Genomic DNA, 15,873 nt, shown 5'->3' on the forward strand with positions numbered 1-15,873 from the left:
TAACCAAACAAAAATTTAATTTCTTCCCAATATAACAAAAACAATTTTTAGCAGCAATAAATATAAATATTAACAAAGAGTGCTAAAGCATTTACCGACATTAGTTAATTGTCATTAGATTCAATTTTGTTATAGGCTTTAGGGACACTTACAAAGAGAGCTAATTGTCATCAAAAGTACATGTTTAGCGACAATCAAGCTATTACCGCTAAAAATATTTTTAATATAATGTCCATACATTAATGTTAATAAATAATACAAATAACTAAACAATGTTTTTAGATAAATAAATAATGGTAAGTTGAAAAATATAAAGGAAAGAAATGATAATATATGTTGAGGAAAGAAGTGGCAAGCAAATTGTCCACACGAAGGGTAACTTTTTCATCATCACTTTAATATACACTAATCATAATGGCAAAAACGTCTACACAGACAAAATATAACAAAACATCTATAAGAAATAGAACTTTCCGCCGAGACAATTGGTCAATTGAAACTTAAATAACTAAAATACCCTTCAAAACGCCAAGCAGGCATGTTGATACCAACATTTCCACTGGCTCTTCTAATATAGTAGATATAGAATATTATTTTTTTTTGCGAGTTTTACATTCGAATAATAAGTTATTTATTTTCCCTACTTGAACTATTGTCAATTCAATTTGAAACACAAATTATTCACAAACAACTGAGATTTATGGATTTCGAGGTGTGAGCGTAATTTTATCGTAAGTGGCATGTCTGTCAATGAAATGTGTAAAAATTAGGTGATTTTTTAATCTGCCTAATAAAATCGTATTGCAAAGGGTATTTTATTTTTATGAGACCTCCAAGAGTTTCAAATTTTGCATGCTCGAATATTTTGATAAAATTAAATTTCAATGACTCAAATCGATTTTACAAATATATAAAAGGAATTTCTTCACTCGGATTATTTTTTGATATGAAGTATCTTGTGGAATTTGTTAGAATAGGTAATGACCCTTGAAGAAAATTGGATCGCAAATTAATAGCGTTTTATTAGAGATAGATTAAGATATCTCAGCCTTTGAGGATGGTTTGTGAATATTAAAAAATCTAATTCTTTCCCTTTAAATGCGACCACTTAGAAGATGGTTTGCGGATTAATTATTATGACTTATAGTACTTTTTATGTAGTTTTTAAATATATAAATTTATTTTAACAATTTAAAGACTTCATGCCTGAATTTACGATAAAAATTAAAGGATTTGGCTCTTGAAAATTCAAACTATACATTATAAATTGAGATAGAGGGAGTAAGCTTCGTAAGATTGTTTTCGCAATGAATAATTAAACGCATTTCTCTAGTCCCAAGAAGAAAAATAAAATAAAGTTCAAATCAACAGGAAACGTGTTTTTATCAAATTTGCAAATTTGGCAGCTATCAGAGAAAATGTGGTCATTCTCAAGTCAAATTTTGAGTTGTTTCAATCAAGGACTTAGTCAAAAGTGGCCAAAATAGTTTTGTTATCAGACATCGGTCATGATCACTTTTAATGTATGATACAGACATGTCTGGTTCTCAATTCTCATCTCTACAATAGTGGATCATATCCAACAATTCTCAGTCTTAGATGATATCATGATTAATTCGTAGTGTCTTTGTTACAAATTTTGGTTGTTTGTTTTTGTCTTTTAAAAAATATTGTCATTTTTCAATCTGTCTTAGCCGTGTTGAGAAGGGTGTTTTATTTTGTTGGAATCTGCTAGATGTTGATGTCTCATGATGTGGAACTTTTGAAAAATGAATAAAGAAAATTATGAGATAATGGTCAAAAATATATGTGAATATCACTTTTTTTTGCGAGTTTTACATTCGAATAATAAGTTATGTATTTTCCCTACTTGAACTATCGTCATCTCAATTTGAATGAAATGTGTAAAAATTAGGTGATTTTTCAATCTGCCTAATAAAGTCATATTGCAAAGGATATTTTATTTTTATGAGATCTCCATAAGTTTAAACTTTCTCATGCTTGAATATTTTGATAAAATTAAATTTCATTGACTCTCAAATCGAGTTTACAAATATATAAAAGGAATTTCTTAATAGTGTTTTATTTGAGATAGACTAAGCTATGTCAACCTCCGAGGATGGTTTTTGAATATTAAAAACTCTAATTCTTCACTTTAAACGTGACCACTTAGAAGATTGTTTGTGGATCAATTATTATGACTTATAGTATTTTTTATGTAGTTTTTAAATATATAAATTTTATTTTAAAAATTTAAAGATTGCATCCTTGAATTTACGATAAAAATTAAAGGATGGCTCTTGAAAATTCAAACAATGCATAGAGAGAGTAAGCTACATAAGATTGTTTTCGCAAAGAATAATTAAACACATTTCTCTAGTCCCAAGAAGAAAAACAAAATAAATTAAAGATCAACAATAAATGCGTTTTCTTCAATTTTTGCAAATTTGGCTGCTATCAGAGAAAATATATTCATTCTCAAGTCAAATTTTGAGTTGTTTCAGTCAAGGACTTAGTCAAAGTGGCCAAAATAGTTTTGTTATTTCACATCGGTCATGACATGACCACTTTTAACGTATGATACAAACATGTCTGGTTATCAATTTTTATCTCTAAAATAGTGGATCATATCCAATAATTTTCAGTTTTAGATCTATAAAACTCTTGGTTACATTATCTCTAATTCATGTAGTAGTTGTCAAGAGTTGATTTTTCACATAATCACTCAACTATTCAGAAATTCACTTTTCTTTGTTTTGTAACAGAAAAATTATTTAATTGTTGTCATTTAACTTAAAAAGTCACTTCATCAATTCAAGTTATAATTTCGGTAGATAATGATGGTGTGGAATTATTTTCAAGCTCTTTTAAAAAATGAAAAGCCAACAATTCTCCGTCGGCCAAGGACTTGGTCAAAGTGGCCAAAATAGTTTTGTTATGAGACATCGATCATGATCACTTTTAATGTATGATACAAACATGTCTGATTATTAATTCTTATCTCTAAAGTAGTGGTTCATATCCAATAATTTTCAATTTTAGATCTATAAAACTCTTGGTTACATTATCTCTAATTCATGTAGTAGATGTCAAGAGTTGATTTTTCACATAATCACTCAACTATTCAGAAATTCACTTTTCTTTGTTTTGTAATAGAAAAATTATTTAATTGTTGTCACTTCACGTAAAAAGTCACTTAATCAATTCAAGTTATATTTTTGGTAGATAATGATGGTGTGGAATTATTTTCAAGATCTTTTAAAAAATGAAAAGCCAACAATTCTCCGTCAGCCAAGGACTTAGTCAAAGTGGCCAAAATAGTTTTGTTATGAGACATCGGTCATGATCACTTTTAATGTATGATACAAACATGTCTGATTATCTAATCTTATCTCTAAAGTAGTGGATCATATCCAATAATTTTCAGTTATAGATCAATAAAACTCTTGGCTACATTATCTCTTATTCATGTAGTAGATGTCAAGAGTTGATTTTTCACATAATCACTCAACTATTCGAAACGTCACTTTTCTTTGTTTTGTTACATAAGAATTACTTAATTATTGTCATTTCACATATAAAATCACTTAATCAATTCAAGTTATATTTTCGTTAGATAATGATGGTGTGGAATTATTTTCAAGCTCTTTTAAAAAATGAAAAGCCAACAATTCTCCTTCAGCCAAGGACTTAGTCAAAGTGGCCATAATAGTTTTGTTATTACATATTAATACAATCATGTCTGGTTCTCATTTTCATTTTTAAAGTAATGGACTATAGCCAACAATTCTACGTCTTAAAGCCAATAAATTTCTGCTTTACAATCAGAGGTATGTCCAGATTTTGTTTCTGATGACTGTTCTTGAAAGTGCATAGTGTGTGTTCATGAGATACACTTTTTTTTGCGATTTTAGAGCTTGTATAACTTTTCATATATATCACACTACCTTTACTTATGGTTCTTCACATGATATCACATCAACAGGAAACGCGTTTTATCCAAATTTGCTAATTTGTCTGCTATCAGACAATTTTTTTTGTTTTGTGTTAGAGGTCTAATCAGCCAAGGACTTAATCAAAGTGGCCAAAATAGATTTGTTATTGGACATTAATCATGACCACTTTTAGGGCCCGTTTGGCCATGCGATATGGTATCATTAGATGAAATTGAAGTTTTGTTTGGACATGCAATATGAAATTTTTGTGTTGTATAGTTTCTCATAAACATAAAAATTCCATAAGTTGTAAAACTATTAAAATAGCCCGAATTTTTTATTCAATCTTATCAAATAAATAAATAGCCAAATAAATGAAGAGCAAAGAAAATTAAGAGATTATACGAAACTTCCCTGTTTTTCAGGGTCATTTTACAAGATTCTGTCTTGCCAGTGCTGTTTACTTTGAGTAAGCCTGTTTGTATAGTAAAAGGCTAAGCCAAGGGCCGGACCACAAGGGTGTATTGTATGCTACCTCACTGTTTCCACATCAACATTATCACAAAAAATTAAAACTTGGCCTCTCCCACCATAATAACTAGCTTTGGGGTGTGAGTTAACCAGTTACGCCCTAGGTTGTTACGTATTCTTCTTTGCTTGTTCTCTCTCTTCTATCGTGCGCTAAATATCTTCCTCCATTCATTCAGATTCTTTGAGGTGAGTATTATTGATCCGAGAAATGCATACACATCATTCAATACAAACAACATTTATATATTGTATATCATCAAAAGTCATAATAATACATTTTCCCAACTGAAGAAAAGCTTATAAAACTAAAAATCAAATCCAACATCATAAGCTGCAACATAGGAAGAACAAAATCCATTACGCCAGCGTCTTCGTATTCTTGGCATCTGAAAATCTGAAAAAGAATAAGTGAGTCATACCACTATAAATTTTTAGCCTCTGTTCTCACAGTTTCCAACTGATTACTAGCAATTCGTATCAAGCGTTAATAAGTATTTTGTTTATAACAAAAAAGCATAAAACCTAATATATTAGTTGTTAGAATAAACTAAAAAAGATTAGTGTAAAGCTTAGCTTGAATACCTGAAATTCTGAAATCAAATTCTTCTTTACTGGTAACTTGTCTAGAAGTGATTATTTCTTCTTCTGTAACTCTTTTGACCTCACTGCTTCTTTCTCCTTCGCATGATAATTTTGTGTTCCAGTTCTTCAATGATTCTTGCAAGCCATCTTAGATTTCCCGTTGAGATCAAGAAATATATTACGGATAAGCGAATACATAGTCCACTGCCATAGCCCATCAGAGCTGCTTTCCAAAAATCATTGAAAAATTCAGAATTTCTTTCTAGCGACACAGTATAGTTTGTCTCTAACACAGGATCATTGCCACAACCTTTTGAAACAGGGAATCCACGTAAGCCATCATTACCTTCATATGAATTGCTCTCAAAGGTATGAGATTGAGGTCCTTGAGGGATGCATCCTTGGAGATAATTGTGAGAGAGATTTAAGAATTCAAGAGACGTAAGAGAAGCAAGTTGTTGTTGTATCTCTCCCGAAAGCTGGTTAAACGAAAGGTCCATTGATTCCACTACAGATAAACTTCCAAGTGATGGTGGTATATAGCCTTGCAATCCATTATGAGATAAATTAAGTACACAAATCGCAATGAGCTCTCTTAGAACACTAGGAATATGTCCTTCAAATTTATTGTTTGAAAGATCAATAATTGTGTATAAAGACAAAATTTTCACAACTTCAAGCTTCAATCCCTTTGTTACAACAACTACTGAGTCTTGGTAGTATACTCGACTTCCCTTAGAACTTGGTGCCTTCATTGTTTGATCAATAGTCGTCATGCCTTTCAAATGTTGAAACAGACTCGTTGGTAAGTCTTTTGAGAAGGCATTGTTAGAGAGATCTATGATTCGAAGATCAGGAAACACGATTTCAGCCCCTGAAGATCTTATAGGTCCATGCAATTTATTCAATGTCAACCTTAAAACTCTCAGATCTGGCAATAGGACCTACTATAGTATAAGTGTGTCTCTGGTATTTCGGGCATAAGTTGGGGGTACTTATGCATTTTCCCAATATAATATTTTCATTTTATATCTATTAAATCCAATTTTATTTTTTCATACTATTAAATCCAATAATATTTTTTCTTATTGAAATTTTATGTTGCACTCTATAGGAATTTGAATACTTGTATATATTAATTTAATTTCAGACTATATCATACAATTTTTTAGAGAGAAGTATTAAAGACACTCATAAATTCGACGCAAATTATTAGTTTCATTCCTGAACTACTACAACCTTAAAATAACTCGAACTAAATACGGATGTTTAATTATGTAATTTGTCTTATAAAACTAAAAATTCAAATGTAAGATTATACTAATAAATATGGATTTAATTTAATGTTGCAAGTTACGTTTAAAAAAAATTGCTAATAAATCCAGTAAGTATCAATATAAATCTTACGTTATAAATGATAATAACCAAACAAAAATTTAATTTCTTCCCAATATAACAAAAACAATTTTTAGCAGCAATAAATATAAATATTAACAAAGAGTGCTAAAGCATTTACCGACATTAGTTAATTGTCATTAGATTCAATTTTGTTATAGGCTTTAGGGACACTTACAAAGAGAGCTAATTGTCATCAAAAGTACATGTTTAGCGACAATCAAGCTATTACCGCTAAAAATATTTTTAATATAATGTCCATACGTTAATGTTAATAAATAATACAAATAACTAAACAATGTTTTTAGATAAATAAATAATGGTAAGTTGAAAAATATAAAGGAAAGAAATGATAATATATGTTGAGGAAAGAAGTGGCTAGCAAATTGTCCAAAGAGTGAGGTTGGGCCCACACGAAGGGTTGCTTTTTCATCATCACTTTAATATGGATAAATTAACTATATGCATACCTTTATTTTTCATAGTTTCCCTTTTTTTTCACTCCTTTAATCTCTCCCTAATTTCTCTCCACAAAATCTTATCAGTTACAATTTTCGTATCAATTTGATTTTCAAAAGGATTCTCTCTCTAGTCAATCAGATTCAAACTACTCAATAGGTAAGATTCCATGATCTTCTTGTTCAATTTTATTTTTGTTCTTCTTTATTTCCTGATGCATACGGAAAATTTAAACAATTCAAAACAAGGAAAACAAACAAGTACCAGAAATTACCTCTTTCTCTAAGTCGTAAGACATGGCTAAGAGTATCCAAGTATCCCTATATCAATGATTCTCCACATGTAAGTTTCCCTGCATATTCGCCTCCACATAGTGCAAAATTAAACTTTCTGTGCAGATTTCATATCTCTATTGGCATTTCGTGGCCTCTGCAATATGTAATCCCATATACCTTCTGGCAGTTCAATCCATGGCGGCAGAATTTTCTTACGATTTTTTATGTTTGATATGGTCTATGGTGTGTTGGGTCGAAATAAGCCGATACATTATTTTTATCATGTGGTATGGTATTTGATTTGTTGGGGTAAAAAGATGATACATTATTTGATACATTGTTGTCGATACATTATCATGTTGTTTTGTAGCTTGCTTTAAATCTTCTGAAATTATACATAAAATCCTAATTTTGATTTTTTTTTTGGTTTTTCAATATATTGCAATTAATGTATCAAATTATATAGTAGAAATTATTTTGATGGGATGTAATTTGTATAACAGTGTATGATATTATAAAATAGTTTAAACATGATACTTAAATAACATATAATGAATATATGACGTTTCATTTAGTATCAAATACAATATCATCAAGTGGTATTGAGTATCAGTTACTATTTTTATCATTATGTATCAACTAAACAGTAAGATACTTTGTAGTTACTATAATGTATAATGTAATTAAATTTTTGGTTACATTTTAGTTCAAATTTAATTCATTTTTATAATGTATCTACGGAATGTTTGTAGTTGCCTTTGCCGAATTCTTTAGCGATGAAATCAACATCCTATCTAATGGTTTCCGAGCTGACAATCTTCGCATGAGATATGCAACACTTTTATGAAGTATGGTCTCGACAAGGCCTAGGTGGGATATCTTAACGATAAAGATGATCCATCAAAGCCGAAGAGTTATTTGACTCCACCACAACATGATGACTTGGTTCTTGTGGATTAGTAATTATGTATCAATTCACATACAACTTTTGATGTTTTATTGTTTTTAAGATAGATTAACTAATGTTTTGGAGGGTTTATTATTTTTGAAGATACATTTTCTCAAGCTTTACAGTTTTTCTTTAAAAAAAAAAGATTGTTTATTTTGAATGTAATTTTCAATATTTTTAGTATCTTGTTACATTTTGCCTATTATAAGTATTTTACACATCATAGCACTTGATACAATATCATTATCTGATACAAAATATCAAAAAATAAGTATTTGATTCATATATCATGATCTGATACAAAAATATCAAAAAGATGAAACAACCTGAAATCTTGTAAAAGTTAGAGATACATTACATTATAAATCCTCTCTAATGTATCATTTGTAAAAGATGTTATTTCCCCATTTTTGCACTTTCAAGAACCAAATAGAATTCTAGCTTCTTTCAAAAAGTATAATGTAGGTAGTTGTCGTGCCTCAACAAGCTAACTATTGATATATTTTGCAATGTTAGAAGTCATCATGTTCCCTTTGTTCACTGTTGCAATTGTACAAGATACATTAAAAGTTTGCTACTGTTTCATGTATCATTCCAAAAAAAACCAATGCAAGATACATTATTACAACTAATCTCAACATACTATATTGTCCTCAACATTTTACATGTTTCAGATACAGAATAACTATATGATATATTTCATACCAATGTACCATAATTACACACGCATCGTCAATGATATATTAAAAAAACAAAGAAGTATTTCACATGTTTCTGATACTTTAGAATTACCACACAATGATACACAGATCTAAAAATCTAACACATATGATTCAACTTTTTTTTTGAGTAAACATGGAGTAGAAAATTAATTACTTCAAAATGTGTCAAGACTAACAAGATGGACAATATTATAGTCAGAATGACATCAAAAAAAGTATTGAGCAAAGGAAAAGTTCTCTTGACCAACTCATTCTTTAAAAACCTAGTTTAAAATATATCATAGCTTAAAAGTACCTATAGGAAGTATCAACCCTAGACCATCATATCATTCTCTTTAACCCTAAAAGAGCATCCTTCAGTAAGTGTTGCGCGGCCACCAATTGGCTGGCATAACACTTGCTGGCAATTGGGGCATGTAACCACGGTTTGCAAGTGGCTGAAAATTGTTGTTATTTGGAAGCAGCCTTGACATTTGACATCCAGAAAAGTAGAATTAGGTGATTGGACCAAACACATAAGCTTGTGTTTTTGCTTCTCAAGCTCAGTAGGAGGGTGAAGCAAGTCAGTGTCATTTGAAATCTTTGGAATATCCATATTGTCTTGAAGCTTTTGTACGATAACAGATGCTGCAAGTTGCTCAAAGAAAAAAACCCTAGGCTTTGTTCCTTCTTTTTTATGATGCAACCTATTTATGTATAATGTAGTAACTAACGTTGTATCATGAATAATATCAGGACTTATGTATCAAAAAATAAAAAATACTAATTCACAATACAAAACAACTAATCTAGTACAAAGATGAGCGCTACTTTAATTAGCGAGTACCTTTTTCTCAACTTCGACACGTACAGTTCTACTGGATGTAGCATCAAAATAATGTATCTCTCCAGCCATCTTGTCTGTTGTTTCAATGGCGGATTTGAGATTCGATTCAGTAGTAATGGCGGATATGAGATTTACAAAAGAAACCGTTTGTCCAACAACTATTCCATCACTATTACATCGTTCATAACTCAGATCCAGTGGCGGATCCAGGATTTAGAGTCCGTGGGTGCCAAATAGACTTATCGATTAAATTAATTTTATATTTGATTAAATTATTTGTCTTTTCGATATATATCATAAATCAATCAATAAAATGTAAATAATAAGATATTACACTTTTATTGAGTATTTAATCAAATAAAAGAAAAGTCAAAGGAGTAATAATGTAATTAATTTAATTTAAGTCAATAACAATTATAAAAAAATAAAAATAAAAATTGTGCCAACTGGTTTTCCTTAAAAAAACGTGCTTGGAGCCTTTTTTTTTCTTAAAAAACGTCTGCATCAAATTTCTCAAAAAAATAGGTACAAATGGGATTCAAACCCACAACATCAGCCTTCTAAAGTTGCCCTCCTACCATGGCACCACAAGACAGTTTTGTTCTGTGGGTGGCACGCTTTATATTTATATAAATATTATATATATATACTTATGTATATATAGAGTTTCCGTCGAAGTTCGGGGGTGGCGTGGCACCCCCAAACCTCTGCATAGATCCGCCACTGCTCAGATCACTCACTCAAAATTCTGATTTTTTTTTTTTTTTGATAAAGTCATCATGGATCGTCTAATTTGGATCTGTTATGATTTGGGATAGATGGATGAGAAGAAAATTTGAATTTTGAATTCTCTAAATCTATTAGGGATTGGAATAGATTGATATTAATCTCTTTTGCGTGATTTGTGGACTGATAATTAATTTTACATTTAGATTCCTTTTTAAGCGCAACAATCAAGTTATTTAATGTATCAGACGCTATGTATTCGGATGCTACAATTTTTAAGGGATTTTTGTAAGATAGAAAAGAATAGGGATAAAATGTAATTTAGATTTTACACTATGGGATTTATGTAAGTTATACTTAATATAACAAAACATCTATAAGAAATAGAACTTTCCTCCGAGACAATTGGTCAATTGAAACTTAAATAACTAAAATACCCTTCAAAATGCCAAGCAGGCATGTTGATAACAACATTTCCACTGGCTCTTCTAATATAGTAGGTATAGAATATCATTTTTTTTTGTGACTTTTACATTCGAATAATAAGTTATTTATCTTCCCCACTTGAACTATCATCGTTTCAATTTGAAACACAAATTATTCACAAACAACTAAGACTTATGGGTTTCGAGGAGTGAACGTAATTTTATAGTAAGTGGCCTATATGTCAATGAAATGTATAAAAATTATGTGATTTTTCAATCCGCCTAATAAAGTCATATTGCAAAGGGTATTTTATTTTTATGAGACCTCCAAGAGTTTCAGATTTCTCATGCTCGAATATTTGATAAAATTAAATTTCAATGACTCAAATCGATTTTACAAATATATAAAAGGAATTTATTCACTCGGCTTATTTTTTGATATGAAGTATCTTGTGGAATTTGTTAGAATAGGTAATGACCCTTGAAGAAAATTGGATCGCAAATTAATAGTGTTTTATTAGAGATAGATTAAAATATCTCAACCTTTGAGGATGGTTTGTGAATATTAAAAAATCTAATTCCTTCCCTTTAAACGCGACCACTTAGAAGATGGTTTGCGGATTAATTATTATGACTTATAGTACTTTTTACGTAGTTTTTAAATATATAAATTTTATTTTAACAATTTAAAGACTTCATGCCTGAATTTATGATAAAAATTAAATGATTTGGCTCTTGAAAATTCAAACTATACATTATAAATTGAGTTAGAGGGAGTATGCTTCGTAAGATTGTTTTCGCAAAGAATAATTAAACACATTTCTCTAGTCCCAAGAAGAAAAACAAAATAAATTGCAAAGCAACAGGAAACGTATTTTTATCAAATTTGCAAATTTGGCAGCTATCAGAGAAAATGTGGTCATTCTCAAGTCAAATTTTGAGTTGTTTCAGTCAAGGACTCAGTCAAAAGTGGCCAAAATAGTTTTGTTATCAGACATCGGTCATGACCGCTTTTAATGTATGATACCGACATGTTTGGTTCTCAATTCTCATCTCTACAATAGTGGATCACATCCATCAATTCTCAGTTGTAGACGTTACCATGATTCGTAGTGTCTTTGTTACAAATTTGGGTTGTTTTTTTTGTCTTTTAGAAAATGTTGTCATTTTTCAATCTGTCATGACCATGTTGAGAAGGGTGTTTTATTTTGTTGGGATCTGCTAGATGTTGATGTCTCATGATGTGGAACTTTTGAAAAATGAATAAAGAAAATTATGAGATAATGGTCAAAAATATATGTGAATATCACTTTTTTTTTGCGAGTTTTACATTCGAATAATAAGTTATGTATTTTCCCTACTTGAACTATCGTCATCTCAATTTGAATGAAATGTGCAAAAGTTAGGTGATTTTTCAATTTTCCTAATAAAGTCATATTGCAAAGGGTATTTTATTTTTATGATATCTCCAAAAGTTTAAACTTTCTCATGCTTGAATATTTTGATAAAATTAAATTTTAATGACTCTCAAATCAAGTTTACAAATATATAAAAGGAATTTCTTAATAGTGTTTTATTAGAGATAGATTAAGCTATGTCAACCTCTGAGGATGGTTTTTGAATATTAAAAACTCTAATTCTTCACTTTAAACGCGACCACTTAGAAGATGGTTTGTGGATCAATTATTATGACTTATAGTATTTTTTATGTAGTTTTTAAATATATAAATTTTATTTTAAAAATTTAAAGACTGCATGCTTGAATTTACGATAAAAATTAAAAGATGGCTCTTGAAAATTCAAACAATGCATAGAGGGAGTAAGCTACATAAGATTGTTTCCGCAAAGAATAATTAAACACATTTCTCTAGTCCAAAGAAGAAAATTAAAATAAATTGATGATCTACGAGAAACACGTTTCCTTCAAATTTGCAAATTTGGTTGCTATCAGAGAAATTATAGTCATTCTCAAGTCAAATTTTGAGTTGTTTCAGTCAAGGACTTAGTCAAAGTAGCCAAAATAGTTTTGTTATTCGACATCGGTCATGACATGACCACTTTTAACGTATGATACAAACATGTCTGGTTATCAATTTTTATCTCTAAAGTAGTGGATCATATCCAATAATTTTTAGTTTTAGATCTATAAAACTCTTGGTTACATTATCTCTAATTCATGTAGTAGATGTCAAGTGTTGATTTTTCACATAATCACTCAACTATTCAGAAATTCACTTTTCTTTGTTTTGTAACAGAAAAATTATTTAATTGTTGTCATTTAACTTAAAAAGTCACTTCATCAATTCAAGTTATAATTTCGGTAGATAATGATAGTGTGAATTATTTTCAAGCTCTTTTAAAAAATAAAAAGCCAACAATTCTCCGTCAGCCAAGGACATAGTCAAAGTGGCCAAAATAGTTTTGTTATGAGACATTGGTCATGATCACTTTTAATGTACGATACAAACCTGTGTGATTATTAATTCCTATCTCTAAAGTAGTGGATCATATCCAATAATTTTCAATTTTAGATCTATAAAACTCTTGGTTACATTATCTCTAGTTCAAGTAGTAGATGTCAAGAGTTGATTTTTCACATAATCACTCAACTATTCAGAAATTCACTTTTCTTTGTTTTGTAACAGAAAAATTATTTAATTGTTGTCACTTCACGTAAAAAGTCACTTAATCAATTCAAGTTATATTTTCGGTAGATAATGATGGTGTGGAATTATTTTCAAGATCTTTTAAAAAATGAAAAGCCAACAATTCTCCGTCAGCCAAGGACTTAGTCAAAGTGGCCAAAATCGTTTTGTTATGAGACATCGGTCATGATCACTTTTAATGTATGATACAAACATGTCTGATTATCAATTCTTATCTCTAAAGTAGTGGATCATATCCAATGATTTTTAGTTATAGATCTATAAAACTCTTGGCTACATTATCTCTAATTCATGTAGTAGATGTCAAGAGTTGATTTTTCACATAATCACTCAACTATTCGAAAAGTCACTTTTCTTTGTTTTGTTACATAAGAATTACTTAATTATTGTCATTTCACGTATAAAATCACTTAATCAATTCAAGTTATATTTTCATTAGATAATGATGGTGTGGAATTATTTTCAAGCTTTTTAAAAAATGAAAAGCCAACAATTCTCCTTCAGCCTATGACTTAGTCAAAGTGGCCATAAGAATTTTGTTATTACATATTAATACAGACATGTCTGGTTCTCTTTTTCATCTTTAAAGTAATGGACTATAGCCAACAATTCTACGTTTTAAAGCCAATAAATATGGTATCATGATATGGAATCATGAGATGAAATTGAAGTTTTGTTTGGACATGTAATATGGAATTTTTGTGTTGTATAGTTCCTCATAGACATAAAAATCCCATAAGTTGTAAAACTATTAAAATAGCCTGAATTGTTTATTCAATCTTATCAAATAAATAAAAATTTATAAAATTGCATAATAAATTATTACAAAGCTATTTGTTCTCCACTTAAGTAATTGTTTCATCCAACCTAACTTTCACTTCATCAATATATTGGAGTAAATGAAAAGAAAACCTTTCATAGGCTCTTCAAGATTTTTTGATTGAGTATAAATAATTATGCATTTAAGCCTATCCAACCTAACTTTCATATCAATTTATTAGAGTAAATGAAGAGAAGATCTTTCACTCCATGTTCAAATAGATATAACTATAGTTGTAATAAATGCAAAATGGTACAAGTAATAAAATTAAGTGTTGGAGTAAATGAACAAAACAAACTTGTTACTCAACAGTTGGTTGGTGTGAGTGAAAATGACTATATGTTGGTGAGATTTGAGAATAATAAATTTTATGTCGGTGAGAATAATAAATTTTAAAAAGTAATGATGTGATTATAAATTTTGTTTACATATGAAATAAATGGTTAGTAGATATAAATGTGGGGTTGTTTTAACAAAATATTGAATCTATTTTTCCAAGCTCCAAAAGTCCATGGGGTTGTTTTAACAAAATATAAACTCGTGGATCAATTTTTGTATTAAAATATCTCAAATCGTGATATAGAATTGGCATAATACATAAAGAGGACCTTTAACTTGGCATCAATTCACAACTATGACCCTAAACTTTGCCAGTGCACAAGTAGGCACTTTAACTATCACAAATTTAAACAATTAAACACTCGTATATCCCAGGCAAAGTGCGTGATATACAAATGCTTCTACGTGGCTGCCAACTAATTAAAATAAATACACGTGGATTTTTCAATTAAAAAACTGAAAATAAAAACAAAATAAATAGGCATAATACATAAAGAGGACCTTTAACTTGGCATCAATTCACAACTATGACCCTAAACTTTGCCAATGCACAAATAGGCACTTTAACTATCACAAATTTAAACAATTAAACACTCGTATATCCCAGGCAAAGTGCGTGATATACAAATGCTTCTACATGGCTGCCAACTAATTAAAATAAATACACGTGAATTTTTCAATTAAAAAACTGAAAATAAAAACAAAATAAATATCAATTAACAACTCTAACCCTATGCTATAACGGAGAACAACGTTTTCCTCTTTCTTCTCTACAAAATCCTAACCTAAGTTCCTACATTTCATCCTTCGAATCAAAGGTAAAATTGTTCAAGAAATTATGAAGAAAGGGAGGAAAATGGCAAAAATCTGTTGAAGAAATTAGAAAAAAGAGAGTAAAGTGAGATTTATATATATATATATATATATATATATATGTATGAAAGAGATTCATTAAGGGTAGAAGAGTCATTTAGCGTTTTTTTTTACTGTTGGGGGCCTTTATTTTTATCACTGACACGCCTAATTGAAGTGTGTTTCACGCACTTTACCATGTAGGATTAGAGTGTTTAATTGTTAAATTTTTGGATAGTTGAAGTGCCTACTTGTGCACTAGCAAACTTTAAGGTCATAGTTGTGAATTGATGCCAAGTTAAAGGTCCTCTTTATGTATTATGCCTATAGAATTCCCATATAATTTCATATCATGGTTTTTGGAGAATATG

General features: G+C 29.7%; 3 protein-coding genes and 1 pseudogene across 7 annotated transcripts in view; 1 reads left to right on the forward strand and 3 right to left on the reverse strand.

The window, feature by feature from the left end:
- The window catches only part of LOC125813040 (vacuolar protein sorting-associated protein 2 homolog 3-like), a 142,273-nt gene that overhangs the window by 109,423 nt on the left and 16,977 nt on the right, over positions 1–15,873 (forward strand). The window lies entirely within an intron of this gene.
- LOC125813037 (receptor-like protein Cf-9 homolog) overlaps positions 1–15,873 on the reverse strand; it is a 127,167-nt gene that overhangs the window by 79,646 nt on the left and 31,648 nt on the right. The window lies entirely within an intron of this gene.
- LOC125813033 (receptor-like protein Cf-9 homolog) overlaps positions 1–15,873 on the reverse strand; it is a 45,639-nt pseudogene that overhangs the window by 5,177 nt on the left and 24,589 nt on the right.
- On the reverse strand, positions 9,157–9,488 carry LOC125813043 (40S ribosomal protein S27-3-like). The gene has a single exon (XM_049492547.1). It carries the CDS (start codon positions 9,441–9,443, stop codon positions 9,162–9,164), a length of 282 nt encoding a protein of 93 aa, XP_049348504.1. The 5' UTR covers positions 9,444–9,488; the 3' UTR covers positions 9,157–9,161.

This window comes from Solanum verrucosum, unplaced genomic scaffold (assembly GCF_900185275.1).
Source record: "Solanum verrucosum unplaced genomic scaffold, falcon-dt-bn FXZP01000144.1, whole genome shotgun sequence".
NCBI classification, from domain to species: Eukaryota; Viridiplantae; Streptophyta; class Magnoliopsida; order Solanales; family Solanaceae; genus Solanum; species Solanum verrucosum.